At 37.8% G+C, this 22296-nt stretch overlaps 1 protein-coding gene across 1 annotated transcript in view; it reads right to left on the bottom strand.

Moving 5' to 3' along the window:
- LOC127624144 (kinesin-like protein KIF26A) overlaps positions 1-22296 on the bottom strand; it is a 102023-nt gene that overhangs the window by 63764 nt on the left and 15963 nt on the right. Inside the window, exon 3 of the mRNA XM_052098826.1 lies at positions 2834-3340. Coding sequence (XP_051954786.1) covers positions 2834-3340 — 507 coding nt within the window. The remainder of the gene's footprint in view (positions 1-2833; positions 3341-22296) is intronic.

The raw sequence follows: 22296 nt of genomic DNA, 5'->3' as shown, positions 1-22296 counted from the left end.
CCTCCTGGGCTTTTGGGAAACACTTTGGGATCCACATTGTTCTGACATATTATAGACCAAACAACTAATTGATTAATCGAGAAAATATTCAACAGATTAAACTATGAAAATAATCCCAAATCCCTAATCATTATGTACAAGTGCATTGCATTGGAAGCCCTGGATATAAGCCTCCCTCTCTATCTCTCTTAAATATTTTTGTTCTCTCTGTTTTGTCATTTAGTAAACTTTATAGATTTCAACCATATTATTCCTTCTTGGGTCTCTTTAACAAGAATTTAGATTAATGTATGAATTGAATAGTGATTGTGTGACCTATGATGAGGGAACAACCAGTGATACCCTTGGTAGTACCATCAAATGATAGCCTATAGCGATGTCATCAGGATACACATACACCGGTAGGCAGTGGCCCACCTTACCGGGTGACCACGTCATGGTCCACCAGAATTTATAGTTTACCCACCTCTTTTTTTACCACTACACCTCTGATTATACAATATGATATCCGGAAGCAGTGCCTCTGTGCAACATCTCAGCACGCAGTGTTGTGGAGGCACTCTTCAGAATCATCTCCTGAGTGGGGATTCCAAAAGAAATCCTCACTGATCAGGGCACTATGTTTATGGCATGTACACTATGCAAGCTGGATGAATTATTGGGAATTAAATCGATTCAGACTAGCATGTACCACCCACAAACAGATGTCTTAGTCAAACAGTTTAATCAAACCCTGAAAAACATGATTTGTAAGTTTGTGAATGAAGATAATCGGAATTGGTATAAGTGGCTTGAATCCCTGTTATTTGCAGTTCAAGAGGTCCCGCAAGACTCCACTGGGTTCTCTTTGTTTTTAATTATTGTATTGGCGTAAGCCTCGCAGTGTCTTAGATGATGTGAGGGAAAACTGGGAGGAGGGACCTTCAAATAGCAAGAATGAAATTCAATATATTCTTGACCTGAGAGCAAAACTCCACACATTGGGCCAGCTATCACAGGAGAATTTGCTACAGGCTCAAGAACGTTAGTCCCATCTGTATAACATGGGAGCTAGGCTATGGGAATTTACACCAGGAGATAAAGTCCTTGTATTACTACCTACATAAATCTCTAAATTACTCGCAAAGTGGCACAAGTTAGGGAAGTCGATTATGAGGTTATACGAATGGATAGGGGCGGAGCACAGCAAATTTACCACCTCAACCTCTTAAAACCATGAAGGGAGGCAGTCCCAGTGTCTTTGGTGATGGTGGTTCTGGAGAGGGAGGAGCTCGAGCCGGAGGTGAACATGAAAGTCGGTCGAGGCACCTCGTTCACTTTCAGAGACCACCTCTCACCATTGCCAGTGACAAACGGATTACCCAAGCACAAAAGAATTGGGGTAATAGAAGAATCCCACTTCTCGATATGGGGGTAATAGAAGAATCCCACAGTGACTGGGCCAGCCCGGTGGTCCTGGTTCTGAAGAGCAGTGGAAGTTCGGTATTTGGGGTTCCACTTGGGCCACAGGCAGGTGCGTCCCCAAATTGATAACAATGTAGTGATTGCATCCTGTCTGAGACCTACAGTAAGACCAAAAAGGAGGTGAGACAGTTCCTTGGGCTGGCTTGCTACTATAGTGGGTTTGTGCCTAATTATTCAGATGTCACCAGCCCGCTGACTGATCTCACAAGAAAGGGAGCCCAATACCTGATCCAGTGAACAGAGCCATGCCAACAGGTTTTTATGCAGGTGAAAGCTGCGCTTTGTGGAAGGGCCGTTGTAACATTCTCCTGATTTCTCTCTCCCTTTGGTTGCTGACCGACACGTCGGACGGGGGGAGTGGAGCCATGTTGTCTCAGCTGGTCGAGGGGTAGAAGCACCCAGTGCTGTACATCAGTGGGAATCTCACAGCAAGAGAGACAAGGTACAGTATCATTGAGTGTCTGGCCATCAAGTGGGCGGTACTCACCCTTTTCTACTGCCTCCTGGGATGGTCTTTCATCCTCTCTTCGGACCATAACCCACTCCAGTGTCTCCATCACATGAAGGATACCAATGCACGGATCACCTGTTGGTATCTGGCTCTTCAGCGTTTAAGTTTGAGGTGGTCCACAGACTAGGAGCGCAGATGGCTGTTGCGGACTTCCACTCCAGAAATGGGAGGGGGGGTACTGGGCTGGCCGGATAGCACCCTGGTCAGGCGATGGGTGTATGTGTTGGTGGGGGCGTGGTTGAGCACCGGCTTGTGAATGGAGAGCGAGATCGGGAGATGAGAAGAAATTTTGGTCATGGAACGCTTGGATTGTGATAATTGTGAATGAACATGCACGTGCCTCACATTTATGAATGTTTGGAATTCACTTACATATACACATTTAATGAACAAATTTGGGGAATTTGGTACGAATCATTCGTGAATACGGAGGAAAGATTTATGGAAGGTCCATTTTATGTGCAAATTACTCCAGATTTATTCATATATTTTTAAAGGTTTCATGAATGAGGCCCATTGTGTGTATTGTGTATATTGAGGACTGATCTGTCATTAAACCACTGCATTTTTGTGGAGCATTCACCCAAGTCACCCACTATTACACATACAACATGAAAAAGGTAATGTGACATGATTTTACTATGAACATTGCTCGGATCTTAAAAAATATAGCATCTTTACCAATATCTCACTGAATTAACAGATAGTAATAGAAAATGTAAGAAAAAACACTTTCCCACCAATACTTTTATAGTAACCCCTCCAGTTTTTAGCTTCAAAGGTAATTCAGGAGAATAAATGTGTACAGCTTAATGGTACAGCCATATCTAGAAGCTTTAGAACTAGACATTCAATAGCTACACTTACCAATATGTGAAAATGGTCTGAAGCCCTTGTCACACACCAAACTCCCTCCAGGTAGTGTTGTGTATGGATAGGAAGAGTTGTATGGATAGGAAGAGGTGTGACAGTGGCCAAACAGGTTAGTTTACCACTCACTCTTGTTGCTACATCTTGATACCAACTCATCTCCTGCTGTTTCTCTCTGGGTGGTGGACCACAGAGGTGCCCAGTGAGGTGTTGACCGCTCCCAGTTGGAGAGTTCTGTGTGAGCATTTCCCAGGAAGTATGGGGTGACATAACACTGTGGGATGCTACACGTGGTGGCAGAAGGCCAGAAAGGGCACCATGCTGCAGGTCAGGCATGACGTCCAATGCCAGCCCCAGGGCAGAGCGGAGTGCCAGGCGTCTCAAGTGATGAAGGGGTGTTCCACACACTTCACAATGGCTCTGGGTACCACAGCACCTGGGAGGCCATTCCAGAGTCTGGAGCTTGTTGAGAAGCAAGGCTGCAACGCTTGGGTTCTGCAAGGAAAGTCAGTAATATGTAAATGACCAGTGAAAACAAAACAACAGCTTATATCATGGTCTTAGTTTGTATTGTTTACACTGTGTTTTTGGTAGAATTAACCGACTGATTATAACTTCAGAGCTTGTGCTTAAATATTCTCTATTCTCAAAACAAAAACTGGGCTTATTTTAACAGATTTTGTATGTAGGTCAGTTATGTGTAACACATAATGATTATAGTAAAAACAGAGTACGAAACAGAGGTGGCAGCTCAGTCCACATGTTGACACTGATGGGGTGTTTCTCGAAGTAAATAACGGTCTTGCCTATCTACCTTGAAAGGGTAAAATCGGAGGGACAGGATGAATGCATTTATATTCGTTTTGGGATGTGCTGCAACGTGTAGATTCAACAGCCCCATATCAACTTTTTCTTTTCTTTTCTTTTTTTTTTTGGAAGAGAATGATGACAGCGAATGAGTCCACAAGAACGTATAAGAACACACATTGAGAAACAGCCATACTATAATTAACAGCAATGAAAATCCTCTGAACAGCAATGTGACTGAAATGTTTCATGAACAAAACATGAAAATACATGACCAAAACAAAACGGTGAGAAATAGAATAATAACATACAAAGGGGCCCAGAACTATTTGGAAACTTTAGCTACAATGAATATCTTTGCATTATAACAAAATATCAATCCAAGAGGCATGTATTTTAAGGAAAGAAAGCACAATCACTCTTTTCAAGCAAAACATTAAAAAAAGATTTTTTAGGTTTTAAATTATGAAATAATAGAAGACAAAAGCTATTTGGCCACTTTCTGGTTGTCAGATATCTTTCGGAGCATGTACATAGATGAGCTATACACCTGTTGGTACTCTGATAAGACACCAGTATGAGGGAAACTGACTTCATACAAACATTAAAATGACCTTGAGAACAGCTGGAGAAAATAAATATCAAAAATGTCTCAGAAAGAAATGTTAGTTCTGAGAAAAGGTCTATTATTTGGTTGCAAATTCCACTTTGATATTTAGTTTTTAATCCAATGAGATTAATTTTAAAACATTTAATATGGGGTAAGTGTCCGGATACTTTTTAGAGTATATACAGAAAAATTAACATTCATAAAATACTATATAAGTAGCATCCTTAACGGTAAACTTTTGGTGAACTTGGGCATTCCTAACAGCTGTTCATTTTAAAACAATAAAATCAATGCACTCTCTTTCCACGAATCACAATATTGTGTGTAGCTTGATTTAAGGATCGTAATATACTCCCTTTCCCTGCTGTTGCTTTCTGAGCCATGACTACACACAGTGCTGGGGTACTCTGTCTACTGCTGACACCCTTAGTGTATGTTTGCGGGAGGGAAATGGAGGTCAGAGGACAAAGCCCAGACCTCAGCACAACTCTATACCATGATTGAGTGCTTTTGTCTGGGGGTGGAGGTCTTCTGCAGAGGGTTCACTGCAGGAAAAACCGTAAGACATAGGCATGCCAGATGCCTGCAATCTGCTTCAGCTTCAGTTGGCATGCATGCATCCAGAGGGGTAGTAATGCACTACATTTACTCGAGTAACTGTACTTTTAGAGTATCTTTAAAATGGGTACTTTTTACTCCCAATCATATACATTTCTAATTTAGAATGTTTAGGTTTTAATTTTAATTAATGCGTAATTTATTGAAAGATTATTGAATGGGACTTTTACGACAGTGGAAGTTCACACAGCTATGCGCGCTGTCACAGACTGTCACTCAAGCTGAGTCCATCACAGCAGCAGCATCGAACTCTTCAAACAAAGTGAAACACTTTCTTCGCTCCACACAATGAAAATAATTCTAGTTTTGTCATGCAATGCCTTCATTTAACACCAAGACAATATGATATTTCAAGATTAAAACTGAAACTCAAATTTAAGCATCACATTGAGGTAAGTTGCAGCTCTAATAATAATGTGGGCTTTTCTGTGACATGGTGATGGTCGTTTCTAGGGTGATTATGTAAATATGAGTTCTTCTTATGACATTAGGTTTTAAGTGTGCATTTTTAAATCCGTGCAGCAATATATCAGTGCACTTTGTCCCGTGTCCCACATGTCATAAGCAGTATTTATGGATTTACTCTGCACCCTCGTGGGGGTACTGGAAACAATCGCTGATTAACTGTATAAATCCATGTAAACATCCAAGTTAAGTGTAAATACATTTTCCTCAGCCATTCGTGTGATTGACAACTGGAGTGCAAACAGACAGCATTTCTGCACATGCTCAGTTAGTCACCCACATGAGAGATGTGCAGATGGAAAGCAATCGTATTGTGAAGAGAGTATTGTGTGACCAGTGTTAGTGCCCTACGCAGGCTGCGTACTCTGCGTTTAGGGAACGGTGGTACAGCTGTATAGAACTAATTATCTAAATTCTTTTGACATAAATGAAACATGATTTTGCTTTGGTTTATACTTCAGCATTATATGTAATGTCCCCGTTTTCACCGTAATAATTACTAGAAAGGTTTCCAAACCTATCTTCTTATTGACAAATTCATCCAGATCTGAAAAGAGCCCTTAAAGGGATAGTTCACCCAAAAATGAAAATTATCTCATCATTTACTCTCCCTGATGCCACCCCAGATGTGTATAACTTTCTTTCATCTGCTGAACTCAAATGAAGATTTTTAGAAGAATTTCTCAGCTATTTTGGTCCATTCAATGAAAGTGAATGAGTGACAACATTTTAAAGCTAAAAACAAATCACATAAATCAGCATAAAAGTGATCCATAAGACTGTGGATGTGGATCTTCAGAAGTGATGTGATAGGTGTGGATACGAAACAGATCACTTTCACATTCTTCTTTTTGTGTTTTAGGTTATTCACATTCTTCTCAGCATATCGCCCCCTTCTGGGTAGGGAGAAGAATGTCTAACAAAAAATGGCAAATATTGTCTCTTTCTCACCCACACCTATCATATCACTTCTGAAGATATGGATTTAACTACTGGAGTCTTATGGATTACTTTTATGCTGCCTTTATGTGCTTTTTGTAGCATCTAAATTTTGGTTTTGCATTGTACTGACATAAATAGCTGAAATATTCTTAAAAAAAATCATCATTTGCATTCTGTAAAAGAAAGGAAGTCATACACATCTGCAATGGTATAAGGGTGAGTAAATGATGAGATACTTTTTGTTTTTGGGTGAACTATCCCTTTAAAGTGATAGCTCAGCCATAATTTATTATTCTGTCATAATTTCCCTACCCCGATGTTGTTCCAAAGCCATGTGAACTTCTGAGGAACACAAAATGTGTTAGCCAGACTGTTAGGGACTGACAGTCTCAGTCACCATTCACTTTCAAAATATGGAGAGAAAAAAACACATTCACTGAAAGTAAATGGTGACTAAGGCTGACATTCTGTCTAAAATCTTCTTATTGTGTTGCATAGAAGAAAGAAAGTCATACGGATTTGAGTGAATGTGGTTCAGTGAATGTGATTTTTTGACTTGACTTATTATATAATTAATTATTTTTAAACACAATTCACAATCTTATTTTATCTAATTACACAATGATGATTAATCGACATTATAGACATTACAGTTTTATCGTCTGTCAATGCCTGATCTTCTGTAAAGCTGCTTTGAAACAATGTGTGTTGTGAAAGGCACTATACAAGTAAAAATTATTTGAATGACTTGACTTGTTTGGAACAACATGATGGTGACTGATGACAGAATATCCATTAATAATAATAATAATTCTGTAATGTTAGTACTTTTACTTCTATTTGAGTAAATATTTACTCTACCCACCTCTGCATGAATCCCCCTAAACCTGTTAGAGCTGCTTCTGGGTATAAAGCTATAATTATTTATAATATAAATACGAATTAATTTGTTCCAAACTGGTATGGCTTTCTTTCTTCAGTGAAACACAAAAGCAAGACATTTTGAAGAATGTATTGACTGCTCATTTTTATGCAGTTACCATGAACGAGGACTGGAGCTTTCAAACTTCAAAACTGATGCAAACATTCCCTAAAATTATCATAATAGTGGTCTTGTACACTATATTCAAAGTCTTCTAAAGCCATTTGTTCGATTTGTGTGAGGAACCTGTTTTGTAAGCCAAATTAAACAATTCAGAATACATTCACGAGAATTCCAGATGAGGACATACTTAAAATTTTCTCTTTTTGTGTTACACAGAAGAAAGTCATATCGGTTTGAAACTATATAAAGTTGAGTAAATGATGACAGGATTTTAATTTTGGAGCGAACTTTTGCTTTAAAATTAGTTGTAATCACTGTTAAATGCTTGTACTTCCAATTAGAGTAGTGAATGTAAATCTAAATCTTTATAAGATAAAGGAAGAGTCTATTATTGTCAGGGCTTTGGATAAGCTTAATCAACATGTGTCCTCAAAAGCCTTTATGTGTGTTAATTGAAACACTGATACTGTGAGTAGTAAAAATGCAAAAAGACATCTGCAGAATACAAAATGCCAGATGATGTGAATGCATGTATAAACATAGAGTGTGTCAGCCATCCACCCACTCAACAGACACCAACGGCACTTGTTAAGAGCTGGTCACACAACAGTGCTGCTGGAAAGTGCCTGCACCCTTTATTGTGTCTGTTGGCTTCTGGTGCCCTCCTAGGCAAACATGTAGAGGTTAGAAATGCTTTATTCACGAGTCAATGCCTTTCTATGAGCTGGTGCCCCATGGGACCCGCCCCACATGTGTTTGCAATAGCCACTGCATTCTGATAGGCAGGACAAAGGGATGAGGGTGACGAGGCACACTTTATGACACACTAGAGGAAAGGATGACGACAACATTACAGAGCTTGAACCTTTCAACGACAAACTTGAACCCATCCACCACCTGTGACTTTCTTTTAAGCCCCAATTATTAACAATGAGCTTGTTACATGGATAAAATGTCTGATGTACAACTGCACCTGCGATACAGAGCAGTAAGAGGAACTTTGATGCAGGCGATCTGAAACACTAGCCAACAGACATGCTAATGAAGATCTTTTTAATATGTTTTAATTGCTGTGTTAAGTGTCCAAATACTTTTTAGGGCCAAAGTATAAACAGATAAATAATCTTCCATAAAATAGGACATAAGTAGTGCAGGGTTGGTTTGCAGGATCTAAAAGTACACATGCATGTTTTATACTGTATACTAGCTGTGTTTTAAAATGTATCAGTTAGAATGTAAAAAAAATGTAAAGGCTGAATTCAGAATACATTTTATTTAAAGTTATTCAGAGCACATATTTTCACCTGTCAGCAAATAGATGTTAGTAAACCGAAGTAGCATTAGAGGTGGTAACTATAACAGCAATAGCAGATAATTGTTAACACAATTATGCTAACTGTGATAGTTACACCAAATGACAGTGGACCTCAACAAATTACGCCCAGAAAATTACCTTTACATTTACATTGAATCACTTAAAAGATATTTAAAATTCTTTACAAATGCCGAAAACCCTTAAAAGATATCAGGCTAAGAGAGAACTGAGGTCCTCCTTCAAAGACTACATCCACGCTCAACTGAGGGGAAAATTGCTGGTGAATTGCAATTTTCTGTCCTGTTAGGCAACAGACAGATGATGGCGGGACTGAAGGAAAGAGATGAGGGGAAAGGAGCTCAGGAACAAAAAATGGGAGGAAAACAGACAAGGAATAAGTAGGACCCGTCACAAATGTTTGGGTGAAATAAGAGAGTGCATGACAGAAGGCAGGTGCAAAGAATAGTGTAATGTGTGGAATGATAGAACACAGGAAGCTGTTTAAATTCCATAATATTTAAAGTTTTAAACTCAGTCATAGTCCGAACAACAGGACCATATACAGTATCTGAGTTTTTCATTCATCTACCATCTACAACCTGCTCTTATAGATTAGGTAAAAAAATATATATTATGTTGTTTATATGATATAGAACACAATAAATCTTGTGTAAATTCAACTGCCTGAGCAACACTTAATCCCTTTGTTATTAGATGACAGCAAAATACACAAACTGAGGAAGGTTTATGAACTAACTGAAAATGCTTTCGAGAGAACAAGATCAATTCACTTTTATCCTCAATCCAAACCTTAAGTAATTTGTGTGATTTATGCATATCTACATAATAATATCTACCATATAAAAACATGTATGAACACATTATAAAGACAAAATTTGTATTACCTGTTTTTTTTTTTCCCCCTCAGTAGTCCACTCAAATCAAAATAGCATATGCTGACACAACTTGACTGGTCTTGGCAATTGACTAGTTCAGATTCTCATAATCTCTCAGATCATCGCTTCTGGTTTGCAGTCAAACCACAACTGACTGATCTCAGAGAAAATTCAACTTACTCGCAAAGGGGTGTCGTAAATCACATAACCCAAACAATTGAGATTTATCCTTATAAGCACAGCAGACAGAGTGCATTGTGTGCTGGAGGTCAGGGGGTGGCCTGTATGCTCATCTAGTAGAAGTCTAGGAAGTCTAGGCTAGGAACAAACTGTTGTTTTGCCTTCATTTCACAAATGCCAACAAGTCTTGATGTTAAACTACAAAATGATAAGATCCTGTAGACACTTAAGACAAATAAAGGTGAGAGAATAACCAAAAATTCAAGTAAAATGTCTTACTAAACAAAACATTCTGATGAATTTAGAGTGGAGAATATATGGGGCTCCAGTCCCACCTTACATGGCACACAAATGCAGTACTGTAAATGTACCCGAGGGGGTACCACCCCAAATCATGGTTAAGAATACCTACTGCACATGATATAATCACTATAATGCAAGGCCTCTCATGCCTTATTACTTTAGTACCACTTGCAGATGTCTAAAAATAAGTACATTTAGAGTACATTTATGGCCTGGTACATTTTTAGAGTACATTTATACATCATAGACTGGTGGTGGCGCAGTGGGCTAAAGCACATAACTGTTAAGCAGAAGGTTGTTGGTTCGATCCCCACAGCCACCACCATTGTGTCCTTGAGCAAGGCACTTAACTCCAGGTTGCTCTGGGGGGATTGTCCCTGTAATAAGTGCACTGTAAGTCGCTTTGGATAAAAGCGTCTGCCAAATGCATAAATGTAAATTTATCTAAAAATAAATGTACTCCGCTTGATCTCTGCCCCTATTTTACCTTCAGCAAGTCAAAGTCTTTATCCCTCAAGCACCCCATCAGGCTGATTGGGGACCGGGCGTGCGTTGTTCCAGCCCGGCCTCGCCCTCTTCCGCTCTACACTCCTCCCGGCCTTGCCTCAGGCAGGGGAGCCCCGGAGTCAGACCAACCCCCAGCGTACAGAATGCCCCACCGCATTCTCAGCAACCCGTGGGGAATCTGGCCCTAGCACTCCAGGCAGTCGGGAAGTCGCTTCCCTCCTCCACTCATGGACGGCGGTCCTCTTGACCCCTCTGAGTTTCTGGGGGATGGCAGGGCACTTCTCCGCCCCTGGCAGTGGCTCCATCACTCTAGGCGGTATGGGAATCCAGTCCCCACTTGCCTCACGGACAGGCTACTCCATCCCCTGGCGGATGTCAGCAGCGCTCCCCTGGGTGGACGGCAGTATCGAGGACTCCGCGACGGGCATCCCTCCTCCTTCCCGGGTTTCGGCACCAATGTAAAGCGGGTTAAGGGAAAGGAGGAGGTGAGAACCAGCTTGACAATATAAATAATAGTTTTAATAATAAACTGAACGAAAAACACATAAACACAGAGCAGCTGCATGTCATTCTCTCTCTCTCGAACTGTCTTCACCAGCCGCCTTTATCTCTCGCACGCCACCATCAGGCTGATTGGGAACCGGGAGTGCGTTGTTCCAGCCCGGCTCCGCCCTCTTCCGCTCTACAACTTTCAAATAAGAGACTAATTTGTATTGCAAATTAATTCTAGTCACATGTGGCTTTAAACAAGCTGCATAATAGTTAGGTGGTAACTGGTATTAACTGCACACATTTGTTTGAAGAGTAAAAAATCAAAACAATGGTGACATCTAAAAATGTACACATAGTGAACACAGCAAAAGTTGTTGAACACTCTAAAAACATTTCTGAGCCTTGTAAAACATTATACCTGTTTTAAAATTTGTTTTAAAACTCCAACTGTGCATTAAACTAGGCAATATCTACAGATTCAGACAATATTTTAGAATTGCATTTACAGTTTTCTCAACAAAAGCCACCAGGCTAGCCATTCAGTAATACTTGTATCAATAGCATTTATGGTATAGTACAGTTACAGCACACTGTAAAAAAAATGCCCATAATTTATAGTTTTAAAACTTCCGTCAAATGAATACTTGACTTAAATACTTGAATGAATACTTCATTCACTTCCAGACAATTGAAACAATCAGTTGGTGTTGGCGGTATGGCTCTGTTCTGGGCAAACTCTCCACCCATCCATGCTGCCAGGCATGGACAGAGCAGGGAGAGCTCCTCCCCCCAGGGGTAACAGAACAGATCCAGCAGAATTACTACAGCATTGTTCTATATTTCAAACATTCTGATTCAATGTAGTACAACCCCTTATTGCATAATACTGTTGATGAAATGTACACTTAAAGAGCATCAAATTCTGTATATATTTATCAATAACAAAGTGCAGTAACACATTGAACTGCTTAAATAAAGTTAGTTAAGATTAATAATAAAGGAGGAGTAAGGGTGGTGGAGGGATGCCGGAAGAATCATCAAGGGAGTGAGGTAAACAGCTGCTTATATGTGATTGCATTATGATAACAGGACTAACCTGACAAGCTCCTCTCAAACCTTAGTTTAGGACTCAATGTAACAAGGCAATATATGTCATTTCATGGTAAAATGTATAAAAATAAAATAGTTTTTAAGATAAAATTATGATATACCATATAACTAGCATATAGTATAGTATAGTATAGTATGGTACAGTATAGCAGTGGTTCTCAACCTTTTTGACTTCATGGCCCCGCACTGTCCTAGACCATATTTGAAGGCCCCCTTGCCTGAAACTTTAATTAGGCATGTCTGATTAAAATAATGAATCATGGAGTCATTTTGATTTAGCATTTTAATTAAGTTATATATAAGTAATATTTCTTATTTCAAATAAATTTTAAGTCATCTTGAGGCCTCCTTGGAAGTTTGCTGAGGCCCCCTAGTCAGTCCTGGCCCTCAGGTTGAGAACCACTGCAGTATACTATAGCATAGCATAGCATGGCATAGCATAGCATAGTATAGTATTGATTAGTATAGTAAAGGATAGTATAGTATAGTATAGCATAGCATAGCATAGTATAGTGTAGTAAAGTATTGTATAGTATAGTATAGGATAGTATAGTAGAGAATAGTATAGTTTAGTATAGTATAGCATAGCATATCATAGTATTATGCAATTAGCCTATCATTAATTAAATTTACTTTCTTGAGAATGTTCCTTTGTTATCTCCATTTGGTAAATCTCTCTTATACACTTTGGATTTTGACACATGAAAGCATCTCAGAAACGCAATAACATATTTAGGCTTGTGTATGTCAGACTTCAAAAGTGCATCACCAAGGATATATCCCTTTTGATCACCTGGAAATGCATAAAATAGTTTCCTGCACCATCTAACTACAGTGCTTTATACTACAGCTTCTTTTACTTCACAGACATAGCAAAAATTAACACATCAATATAAAGTAAATTCCAAAGTGTGTCTTAAACTAAATTTAAATTGCTCTTATAAATGTAGTCTTAAAAGTTCCAGGAGTCTTTAAAAAAAAGTATAATGCTAATTCTCCCTAAGGGCCATTTTGTCATGTCATCAGATTAGAGTTTGTCTCTTTGTGAGTGAAAGAGTTCATATAAAAAACTACTTCCTTAGTCATCAATCTCTGATTGATCACACGGCACCAATGATACCAAGGATAATGGCTTTAACGACGCAGGCATAACTGACTGTGAGATGCAGGGAAAAATTGTAGTGATGGCTCTTAATAGAACAATTATATTCCATTACAATAACATCTTGCCCGATAAGCTCCCATTATCATGAGCAAGCGCAGAGATGATGACATATTTTGAATACATGTGGGTAGGCCTATACTACATTCAAGTGGCTGTCTATAGAAATGCACTCTTTTACTATTTAAGTGACTCCCAAAACAATTACACCAATCTTGTTTGACTAATTTACATTTAGAACACTAATTTCATAGAGCTTTGTAAACAAACAGGTTATGACAAAGAAGAAAATGATTACTTCAGTAATTTGGATGCATTTATTTTTTTTCCCTGTTGGGTAGAATTTACAAGATTTTTCTTAATGAGGAATATATTGCCACAAATGCTTTCCTAACAATATTAAGAAAGGTTTCCAAAAATTACTGCAGCATTCATGAGTTACTTGTGCAGAATTGTTGCAGCATGGAGAGTTCTTAAAGAAAGGGGAAGGAAATACCATGCATGTAGCATTGTAATTAACAAAAGTTATAGAAAACTTTACCATACATCCCACAGATATTTTCAGACTAAATATGTCACCACAGTGTGGGGGATTTACCGGTAGTTAAAAAAAGAAAATGAATGAAGCAGGAAGATACATGCATATCTAACATGTGAAAATAGAGCCATCGTCCCACTGACTTAGCAAAGACTTGTTTATCCTGGGTTTCTCTTGCATTCTAAGTCATCTATATAAAAGGCAAATTTCTGTCAATGTAATGAGACTGTTATGTAACTGAGATGACATACACATACATCAAGGATGCATTCAAAGGAATGTCTCCGTGTAGGTTATTGCATAACACACTGCACTCACTGGTATATAAACTCACAGGTAAAATGGCCCAAGAAAGAAATTCATACAGCTCCTCCTGATTTGGTAAAAGCTACCAGAACCTATTTCAACAAGCTACTGTACCTTATCTGTTTACCTACTGCAAGAACAAGATACATTTATTTAGCTATTTTGAGTGTTTGAACAGAAATCAAGCACACTAGGTTGAAAGATTGTATTTTTTACCCTAGTTCAGCTCTGTGTTCAAATAAAGAGTCTTTAGAGGGCTTAATAAACATTACACAAAGTCCTTCCAGTAGCGATTATGGTGCAAGTGTGTCATCATGTATTGAAAAATCTGGCACTCTTATAGGAATTATTAGTGTCCCACTGATGCATATTAGCCAAGCCAATAAGACAGATGATTAATACAATCATTCAGCAGAATCATTCATAATAAATGAATGGAAATGTAAATTATATTTCAGATGGCGCTGAAATAATTTCATACTTTGAGCATAAATATTATTCTATTACTATATTATCTTTTCTTACAATTTGTATCATCCAGTCATAAGACCAGCAGTTCTGCAACAGTGGTTTCCATGTAGAAAGTAAAGCCAGTCGATGAACTGTAGATACAGAGACTGAGAAAAAGAAACACAAATAAAACGTATCATGAAAAATACAATTCTCAGAGTGCATTTTTGATCCAAAAGGCATTTTAGGACCAAAATCATCCAAGATTCAATACAGAACACTAAAGGTTTATATTTCAAGGCACCACAGAAAATTTCCTTTGACAATGCACATGAAAAAAAAAACCTGTCAGAATATATCTGCAATCTTCAGCTAACCCAGTATTTTCTCAGTATTTATAATGTACCTCTGTAGTTGCATTTTCCACATACTCTAGAATGATTTTATGTCTGTACTATAGCCACAAAGATTATTGAGAAATATATTTTAATTAGTATACTGATAGTCAGCATTTATGAGTAATTCTTTGAAGGATATTTGTTCATCTCCTTGTTACTAAAATCTACACATTTCTAGATGTATATGGTCAAACTGTTGCCACTAAAGATAAGTGAAATTGTTGGTGAAATTTCCCCATGATTTAAGTTTACATTTTGTGTTGAAAAGTTATTGCACTATATTATCTTTTACTTGAAACCGTATAATATAATTAAAAGTACAGAAATTAAGTTTTGGAAAAGTGCATCAAGTATACAGCCACAAAGCTATTCTGACTGGATTTGTCATTTAACAGTTTTTTTTATTTTGCTTTTCGATTTAACAATGAATAGTACTTTTGTATATTGATTAAAGCAATATATCACAAGCAAGAATGCTGTATGGCCCTATATCAGCATGCCTGAGTTTCAGCTGCAGGTAATCGCAGCAGTGCAGAGAGAGAGAGAGATAGAACAAGTGAGAGAGAAAGAGTGATTGAGCATTATTGTCGCGACTCCCAAGCAGAGATGAACAGTAAAGCTGTAGCTGTTTAACTCTATTTCTTAGCTGTTGTGTTAGTCAGGTTGCTGAAGATAATGGAATTTTGGTCAAAAACATCCTGTCTTCTCTGTGTAAAAATAGCCCGTCCGAGTGGTTTCCCCCCTGAGTATTTCGTGGTAGCCGGTTCGCAAGAGTCATTCACTATAGAACCCAAACTCTCGTCTGCCAAGTTAAATGTTTACATCTCCTCCCAATTTGTGTATAACCTCTATTTACTCTAAATTAGGGAAATAAAGACACATGCAAGTCTGTAGAAAATAAAAATCTATTTTTACTCAAAATACTTTCACAGCACACACACAGATAACAATGGTCTGACACAAAGGGAACATCAAGTTCCTCCTAAAATCCATGTGAGCTTCAGGCCATGCCAAAAACGAGATAGATGGGTAACCTTAGAGTATTCCAATACAGTAGGGGATGGGATTTCATGTTCCATGTCAACAACGCATTCAAAAGTTCCTATTTTAGGTACCTCACAGCAGGTAGTGGATTTTATTAACTTGTTTTTTGGCCACGAAGGTCAAAGCTGAACAGTCCAGACCTCCAAACAACAAAGATCAAATGAACAATTCCACTCCTCCCTGTGTCCGCCTGTAATTTCCTGTTTTAACAGGGAATGAACAGAGATGGTACCTCCTTTTAAAGAAAACAGTAATGGTTAAACACTCATATTTCTTTTTCCTTGTCAAAGCTCTGCTGTTTTGTGTCCTCATACAAGTTGCGATGACAATGTTTTTCAGCAGGCCCTCAGCTGTGTTTTCTCTCTATGCTTCTCACAAACACACATTATCTGTACAAGATATGTGTGCATTCTGCTACACATACATCCCCATTTAGGCAGCTGACATCAAGAAAATCAGCCTCAGAACAACTCAGAATTCGTCTCATTACCAAATGTAATATGATGGATGAGAAACTATACCTTATGCTTGTGTCTGCTACATTAAAAATAATGCAACAGACCCAACATCACCTATAAAGCATTGTTCCTACAAGTATTTATGCACCACACATAAATAAAGAGATGAGATAAGGAATTGTGGAGAGGTGTTTAAAAATGTCAACGTGATAATAAAAAGTATTAAAAAAAAATATTGACTGCATGTAAATGTCAGACTAAACAAGTCAAATAAAACTGACATGCTCCAAGATCCTGTCACGTGTTAAAATATGTTCCTACAGGTGTGCTAAGATAACAGTGAATGCAAAAGACAAAACCAGAGGCAAAATTCTCGATCGCAGGAAGTGGCATTGACCTCAACATGCACCCTCTCTAAGAATGTCCACTTGAAATATTCACAGGAAGACCTAAGACTCAACATCAGAGGTGCCACAGTTAAAGGGAGCCCTTTGTTGATAACACCAGGACCTCAAAGTTCTGGCGTACACCGGGATGTGGGGTCACATCCCATAACACACACAAAATTTTGTTTTATGAGCTCATTAACTGAGGGGCCACTGAAACCTGGGGGGATGTCTTTTCACTGTTTGATTTGTGGAACACCCAGATTTATAATTCACTTGAATTCACTTAAATTCTTGTCTTTAAAGGAATAGATCAGGCAAAAATGTAAGTTCTGTCATTATTTACTCACCCTCATTTAGTTCAAACCCTGTATGGCTTTCTTTCTTCAGTGAATCACAAAAGGTGAATTGTTGAAGAATGTCCTGGCAGCTCTTTTTTCCATAACATGAAATCATAACAGCAGTCCAAATGACTACTGCACTGTATTTCAAATAATCCAAAGCCATATGATAGCGATTGTGTGAGGTATAGACTGAAATTAAAGTTGTTAAGTAAATAGCGGCAGAAATTTCCATACTTATCTAAACAAATAAATACATCTGGAAATCAATGCATTGGACCTACTTTTTCCTATAACGAAAAAGTCTTAGAAACTATGTTAAACTTTATAATAATGCCAGTCATTTTCCTTATGAAGACATTTTGACTTTGTACTCAAAGCTTAAACCCAGACTAGGTATGACAAAACAGCTATCTCCTTAACACAGCCGCTCTGCTCCGTCCTCCAAAATATCAGCATCTCACATTCCAATCTTACAGCCATCATTAATGACAACTAATCTAAAAGTGTGACCGCCAGGCAGGCTGTGGCTGAAGGGAGATAAGGAGGTTGAAAGTAAGATGCAGACAACCCGGTAGCATGAAGCGACAACAAGGACAAGAGACTCATGGAAGTGATTAAATCAAAGAGAAGTTAACACACCCATAATATTCATTAATTATAAATTCAACCTAGCCAAAATAACACTGGATACATAAGGAAAGCAGTAAGAACTCTCCCTGTGTCTCTCACCCTTCTCTCAGCTGATTTCTGCTCCAGTGGTTATTTAAAGCTTTACTTCCCATATTCTGTGGAATACAAATAAATTTTGAAGGATGTAAGAGGTGTTTTTTTCTTCCATATAATGCAAGCCATTGGGGATTAAATATTTCAAGCTCCAAAAAGCACATAAAGGTAGCATAAATATTATCCATTCAATTCAAGTGGTATATTCCTTGTCTTCTGAGGCAACACAATAGATTTGAGTTTGAAGCAGACCAACATTTAAGTCCTTTCCAGTATTTCAACATTCCACTACACTACAGGTAGATGTCCATTAATCACATTAATGATATTTATGCATATCTTTACTGCTTTTATGCGTAGCTTTACTGCTCCAGTGGTTATTTAAAGTGAGCGTAGTGAGGGTTATAAAGCAGGTGTGAGCTTAAATGTCCATATTTTGACAAGGCGTCTGGTGCACAAAACTGTGGTGGTGCAGTACCAAAGTGTTCTCTTGAGCACACCTAATTATTAAGGTAAAACATTTGACTGTTACACAAGTTAAACTGCAACGTGATACACTGTAATATAATTTTCCCAGGGGGGTGGTTGACTTATGCACTGCATGCTCAGTATTTTTGTTTGTTGGTCAAGTAAAAATATCTAATATCCTAAAAACATTTATATTATATATATATATATATATATATATATATATATATAGTCCGAAAGTGTCATTGAAGCAACTCAAAATTACGTGGTTGCTTCAGAAAATTTGCTTTTCATGTGTCATTTGCTATGAGGACACTGTCAGTTAAGTTTAGGTGTTGGTTAAGGATAAGGATCCGTTTTGTTTACCTCTCATTTGCTTTAGGACAGTGTTTCCCAACGTTTTTTTCTGCCACAGAACACTTTTTACAAATAAAAATACCACGGTACACCACTATCAAGTCAGAGTTAGAGAGTGTTAATTGGGTAATGAAAAAACAACAAATGTGCTTAGTTTCAAATTTTTGGTAGATTTCTTCTTGCAAATTAATTCTTGCAATGCCACAGCAGGAAAGCAAACTCATGAAGGGTAAAAAAGGTGAAAGAATCACTGGTCCACAAATGTTTTTTTTTTTTTTTAGGAATCAGCTAAAAGCATAAATTCCAGCTATTTTAATGTTTCAAGTAAAGCAAGTTTACTGCACAATTGTGCAGAATTAGCTGCAAAAATAATTTTGGTGTGGCTTGCTTCTGTCACAAATTTGTTAGATTTTATGAACTGATTAGTTCAGTGACCCTTTCTGGAGATGCAACTAGGTGGTTCAAATGAGCGTATTTTTTTCTGTGAGTGAGTCATTGAATAATTTTGAGTCATTCACGACCTAATTCTGCCAATAGACTTTTGTGTTAAAAAACAGATCTATAGTTTTCCTTCAGTTTGAGCATTTGTTTTCACCCAAAAAGACAACAATAATAGACTAATGATAGTGAGTTTTAATAATGTCCTTCTCCTTCATTAAAAAATCTTGCATGACTAAAAATCTACAGACTTCAGTAGAATGTTTAAGAATTATAAACACAAAGCAGACCTACGGTATTGTTTTCCTACAGATTTAAACTGCTGAGCATGACTTTTATGGGAAAAGACAACAATAGTATTCTAATAATAATAATTCTTAATATAATAATGTCCTTTCGTCATTGTTAAGCACATTTTACATGAGCTGAGTTGAGGCGTTAACATTTAATTGTTCACCATCAGTGTTAAGCGAATCTCAATGTTTTGAAAATGCCCACTGATTGGGAAAATCCCATTTTTGTTCTGCAGAGATTAGTCTCGACAGGAATGGAGCTTTAACTGTGAAGAAGAGGCACTCATGAAACATTTCATTTGTAAACAAGCCTTTACGCACTTACGGTTGAGAAGAGCTGTCTGACTCACAATTCACAGCCATTCTTTTAAATACAGCATTTTGAATGTAGCGTCGCCTCAGCTCCTGAGGGATTAGGGGATTGTAAATTGTCCGGACGATCCACACCTTAGAATCTCACCGGAAATAGTAGGTCATCTGGGTACTTCTCGCTTACTGCTTCAGGAATACTGTGGATTCAAACATACTACTCCATTGGCAGTTTTTGGCATACATATAGTAGGGAAGTATGGATATTCGGTTGCAGCAACATATTCACTGTGCACGCACTGCTGTAGCCAAGCACGCGATTGGCCGTAGTTGTAACCATCAAGCGATCTGCCTCGGTAGGACTGCAGTTGCCAAGCACACGATTGACTATTGCTGTAATCAATCAAGTGGGAGTATGACCCCCGATAATTTTTTTATTTATGCATTTATTTATTTTGTGGAATTTTATCATTTTCCGTGGCACACCTGACAATCTTTCACTAGCGTGCCACGGCACAGTGGTTGGGAAACATTGCATTAGGACACTATTGGTTAGGTTTAGGTTAAAGTTAAAATTTTATGTTAGGGGAGTACGTTTTACTCATTAAAAACTCAATCTAATAAAAAAATTATCATTTTTACAAATCTAATTACCACAACATTTTACTTGCTTTTGGCATGTTGGCACGTTAATAAAGTCTGTTAATCAAAAATAAAATGCAAACTGCTACTTAGATTATTTTGGATCTCCTTGATTTTATAATCAGGCATCAACCTCTTGACTACTCATTGTGTATTTTCTTACTAAGTTATTTAATTCAGTTTATTATTACAGTTCATTTAATTCTTTTGCGATATAAAAAGACATTAAATAAAGATATTAGCATGCAGTGAAAGCATAGGCAATATTAATTAGGTGTATGCACAACAAAACATTTTAGTGTGAGTTTATAGTATATTCATGGTTACTATTTGGCAAACTTTCACAATATATTTTACAGCAGTAGTTTTACTATTACAAGTAAAAGACAACATTTATCTTACCATAAGGAGCTCTCCAAATAATTCCTAGCTAAGAGTTTTTGCTTAAAAGAGCAAGTTTACTAAGGACATCCTAATGTAAGAATAAAATCTTTTAAAATATCAAAAGTGATTTACAACAACAGTAACAAGCCCCTAATTTTAAGAGTAGCCACTTAAGATTTTTTTAATATGGGATCTGGACTAGGAAATTACAGTAATGTAGCAGTGTTGTGTTATACAATCACAATGATCATCTGTATATATACAGTGCGTCCGGAAAGTATTCACAGCGCTTCGCTTTTTCCACATTTTATTATGTTACAGCCTTATTCCAAAATGGATTCAATTCATTATTTTCCACAAAATTCTACAAACAATACCCCATAATGACAACATGAAAGAAGTTTGTTTGAAATCTTTGCAAATTTATTAAAAAAATAAAATAAAATAAAAAATCTGTCACTGTTATGACAGAAAATGGCCAAGCCTGTATTGATTTTACAGTAAGATTCAGAGTACAGTATTTTGTTGTAAAATCTTAGAAAACGTTTACAGTGCATGCCAGGCTGATTCCAAGTCCTCCCCAGCTTTGTGATATTAGAATAGTTGTCAATCAAGAGAAATCTCGTATGTGACTTGGGCTTTCAATTTGACTTATATGATGCACTTATCTCAGTGGCAGCCGCTGAAAGTTGATTGAGGTGCAGGCTCAGGGACAGAACTGAATTATGGCTACCAAACCACAGCATTGATCTGTTTCACAGCTCACTTAGCCTGTTATTCAATCTGTTCCAGTGTGGTTCTATCAGCTTATCTGTCCCATATACTCTAGCTGATCCACCCCACTTCTCTGACGGACTCCCATTGCCTCAGGTTAATGACAGGCTCTGAGGGATGCAATGACAAACAGTTCTATCTCTTACCTCAACTATCCTTCTTTTGTTGGATTTGCCCTTGTTTTCTTTGCTTCTCACCACTGGTCCCCTTTGATCGCCAGACTTTCTATTTCTCTCACTCTGTTGTTATTGTTGTGTCTCTATATCTCATTATCACTCGTATCCAGTGTAGTCTCTGCAGTGACTTCAAGTTCAACTGTTACTTCATTTTCAGCATAGGCCCGTTTGGATCAGCATGGGAATTCATGCTAGTCTAAGCTGCATGGTTTTTATGTACAGTACATCTGAAGAAAAACTTAAGAACTTTAACATGAATCTTCTTCTATTTGTCATGAAACTTCTCTTATTTGTTATGAAACTTCTCTTATTTTGTGTCTTTCACACTCAGGTGCTGATTTGTAGGGTCTCGGGACATATAGTGCAATACCCTGTTTAGCTGCTGGCAATGTTCTAAAAACAGGGCACTTTACAACCCACTCCTCACACATTTTCCCACGTATGTTTTCATCAGTCATGGTGTGTTAGCAGTGAACAAGCACTCCGGAGTGATTAATGCAAATGCTGCATT

The sequence above is a fragment of the Xyrauchen texanus genome, chromosome 30 (assembly GCF_025860055.1).
Source record: "Xyrauchen texanus isolate HMW12.3.18 chromosome 30, RBS_HiC_50CHRs, whole genome shotgun sequence".
NCBI classification, from domain to species: domain Eukaryota; kingdom Metazoa; phylum Chordata; class Actinopteri; order Cypriniformes; family Catostomidae; genus Xyrauchen; species Xyrauchen texanus.
Note: the sequence above shows the minus strand (reverse complement) of the source record. Positions and strands in the feature narration are given on the sequence as shown.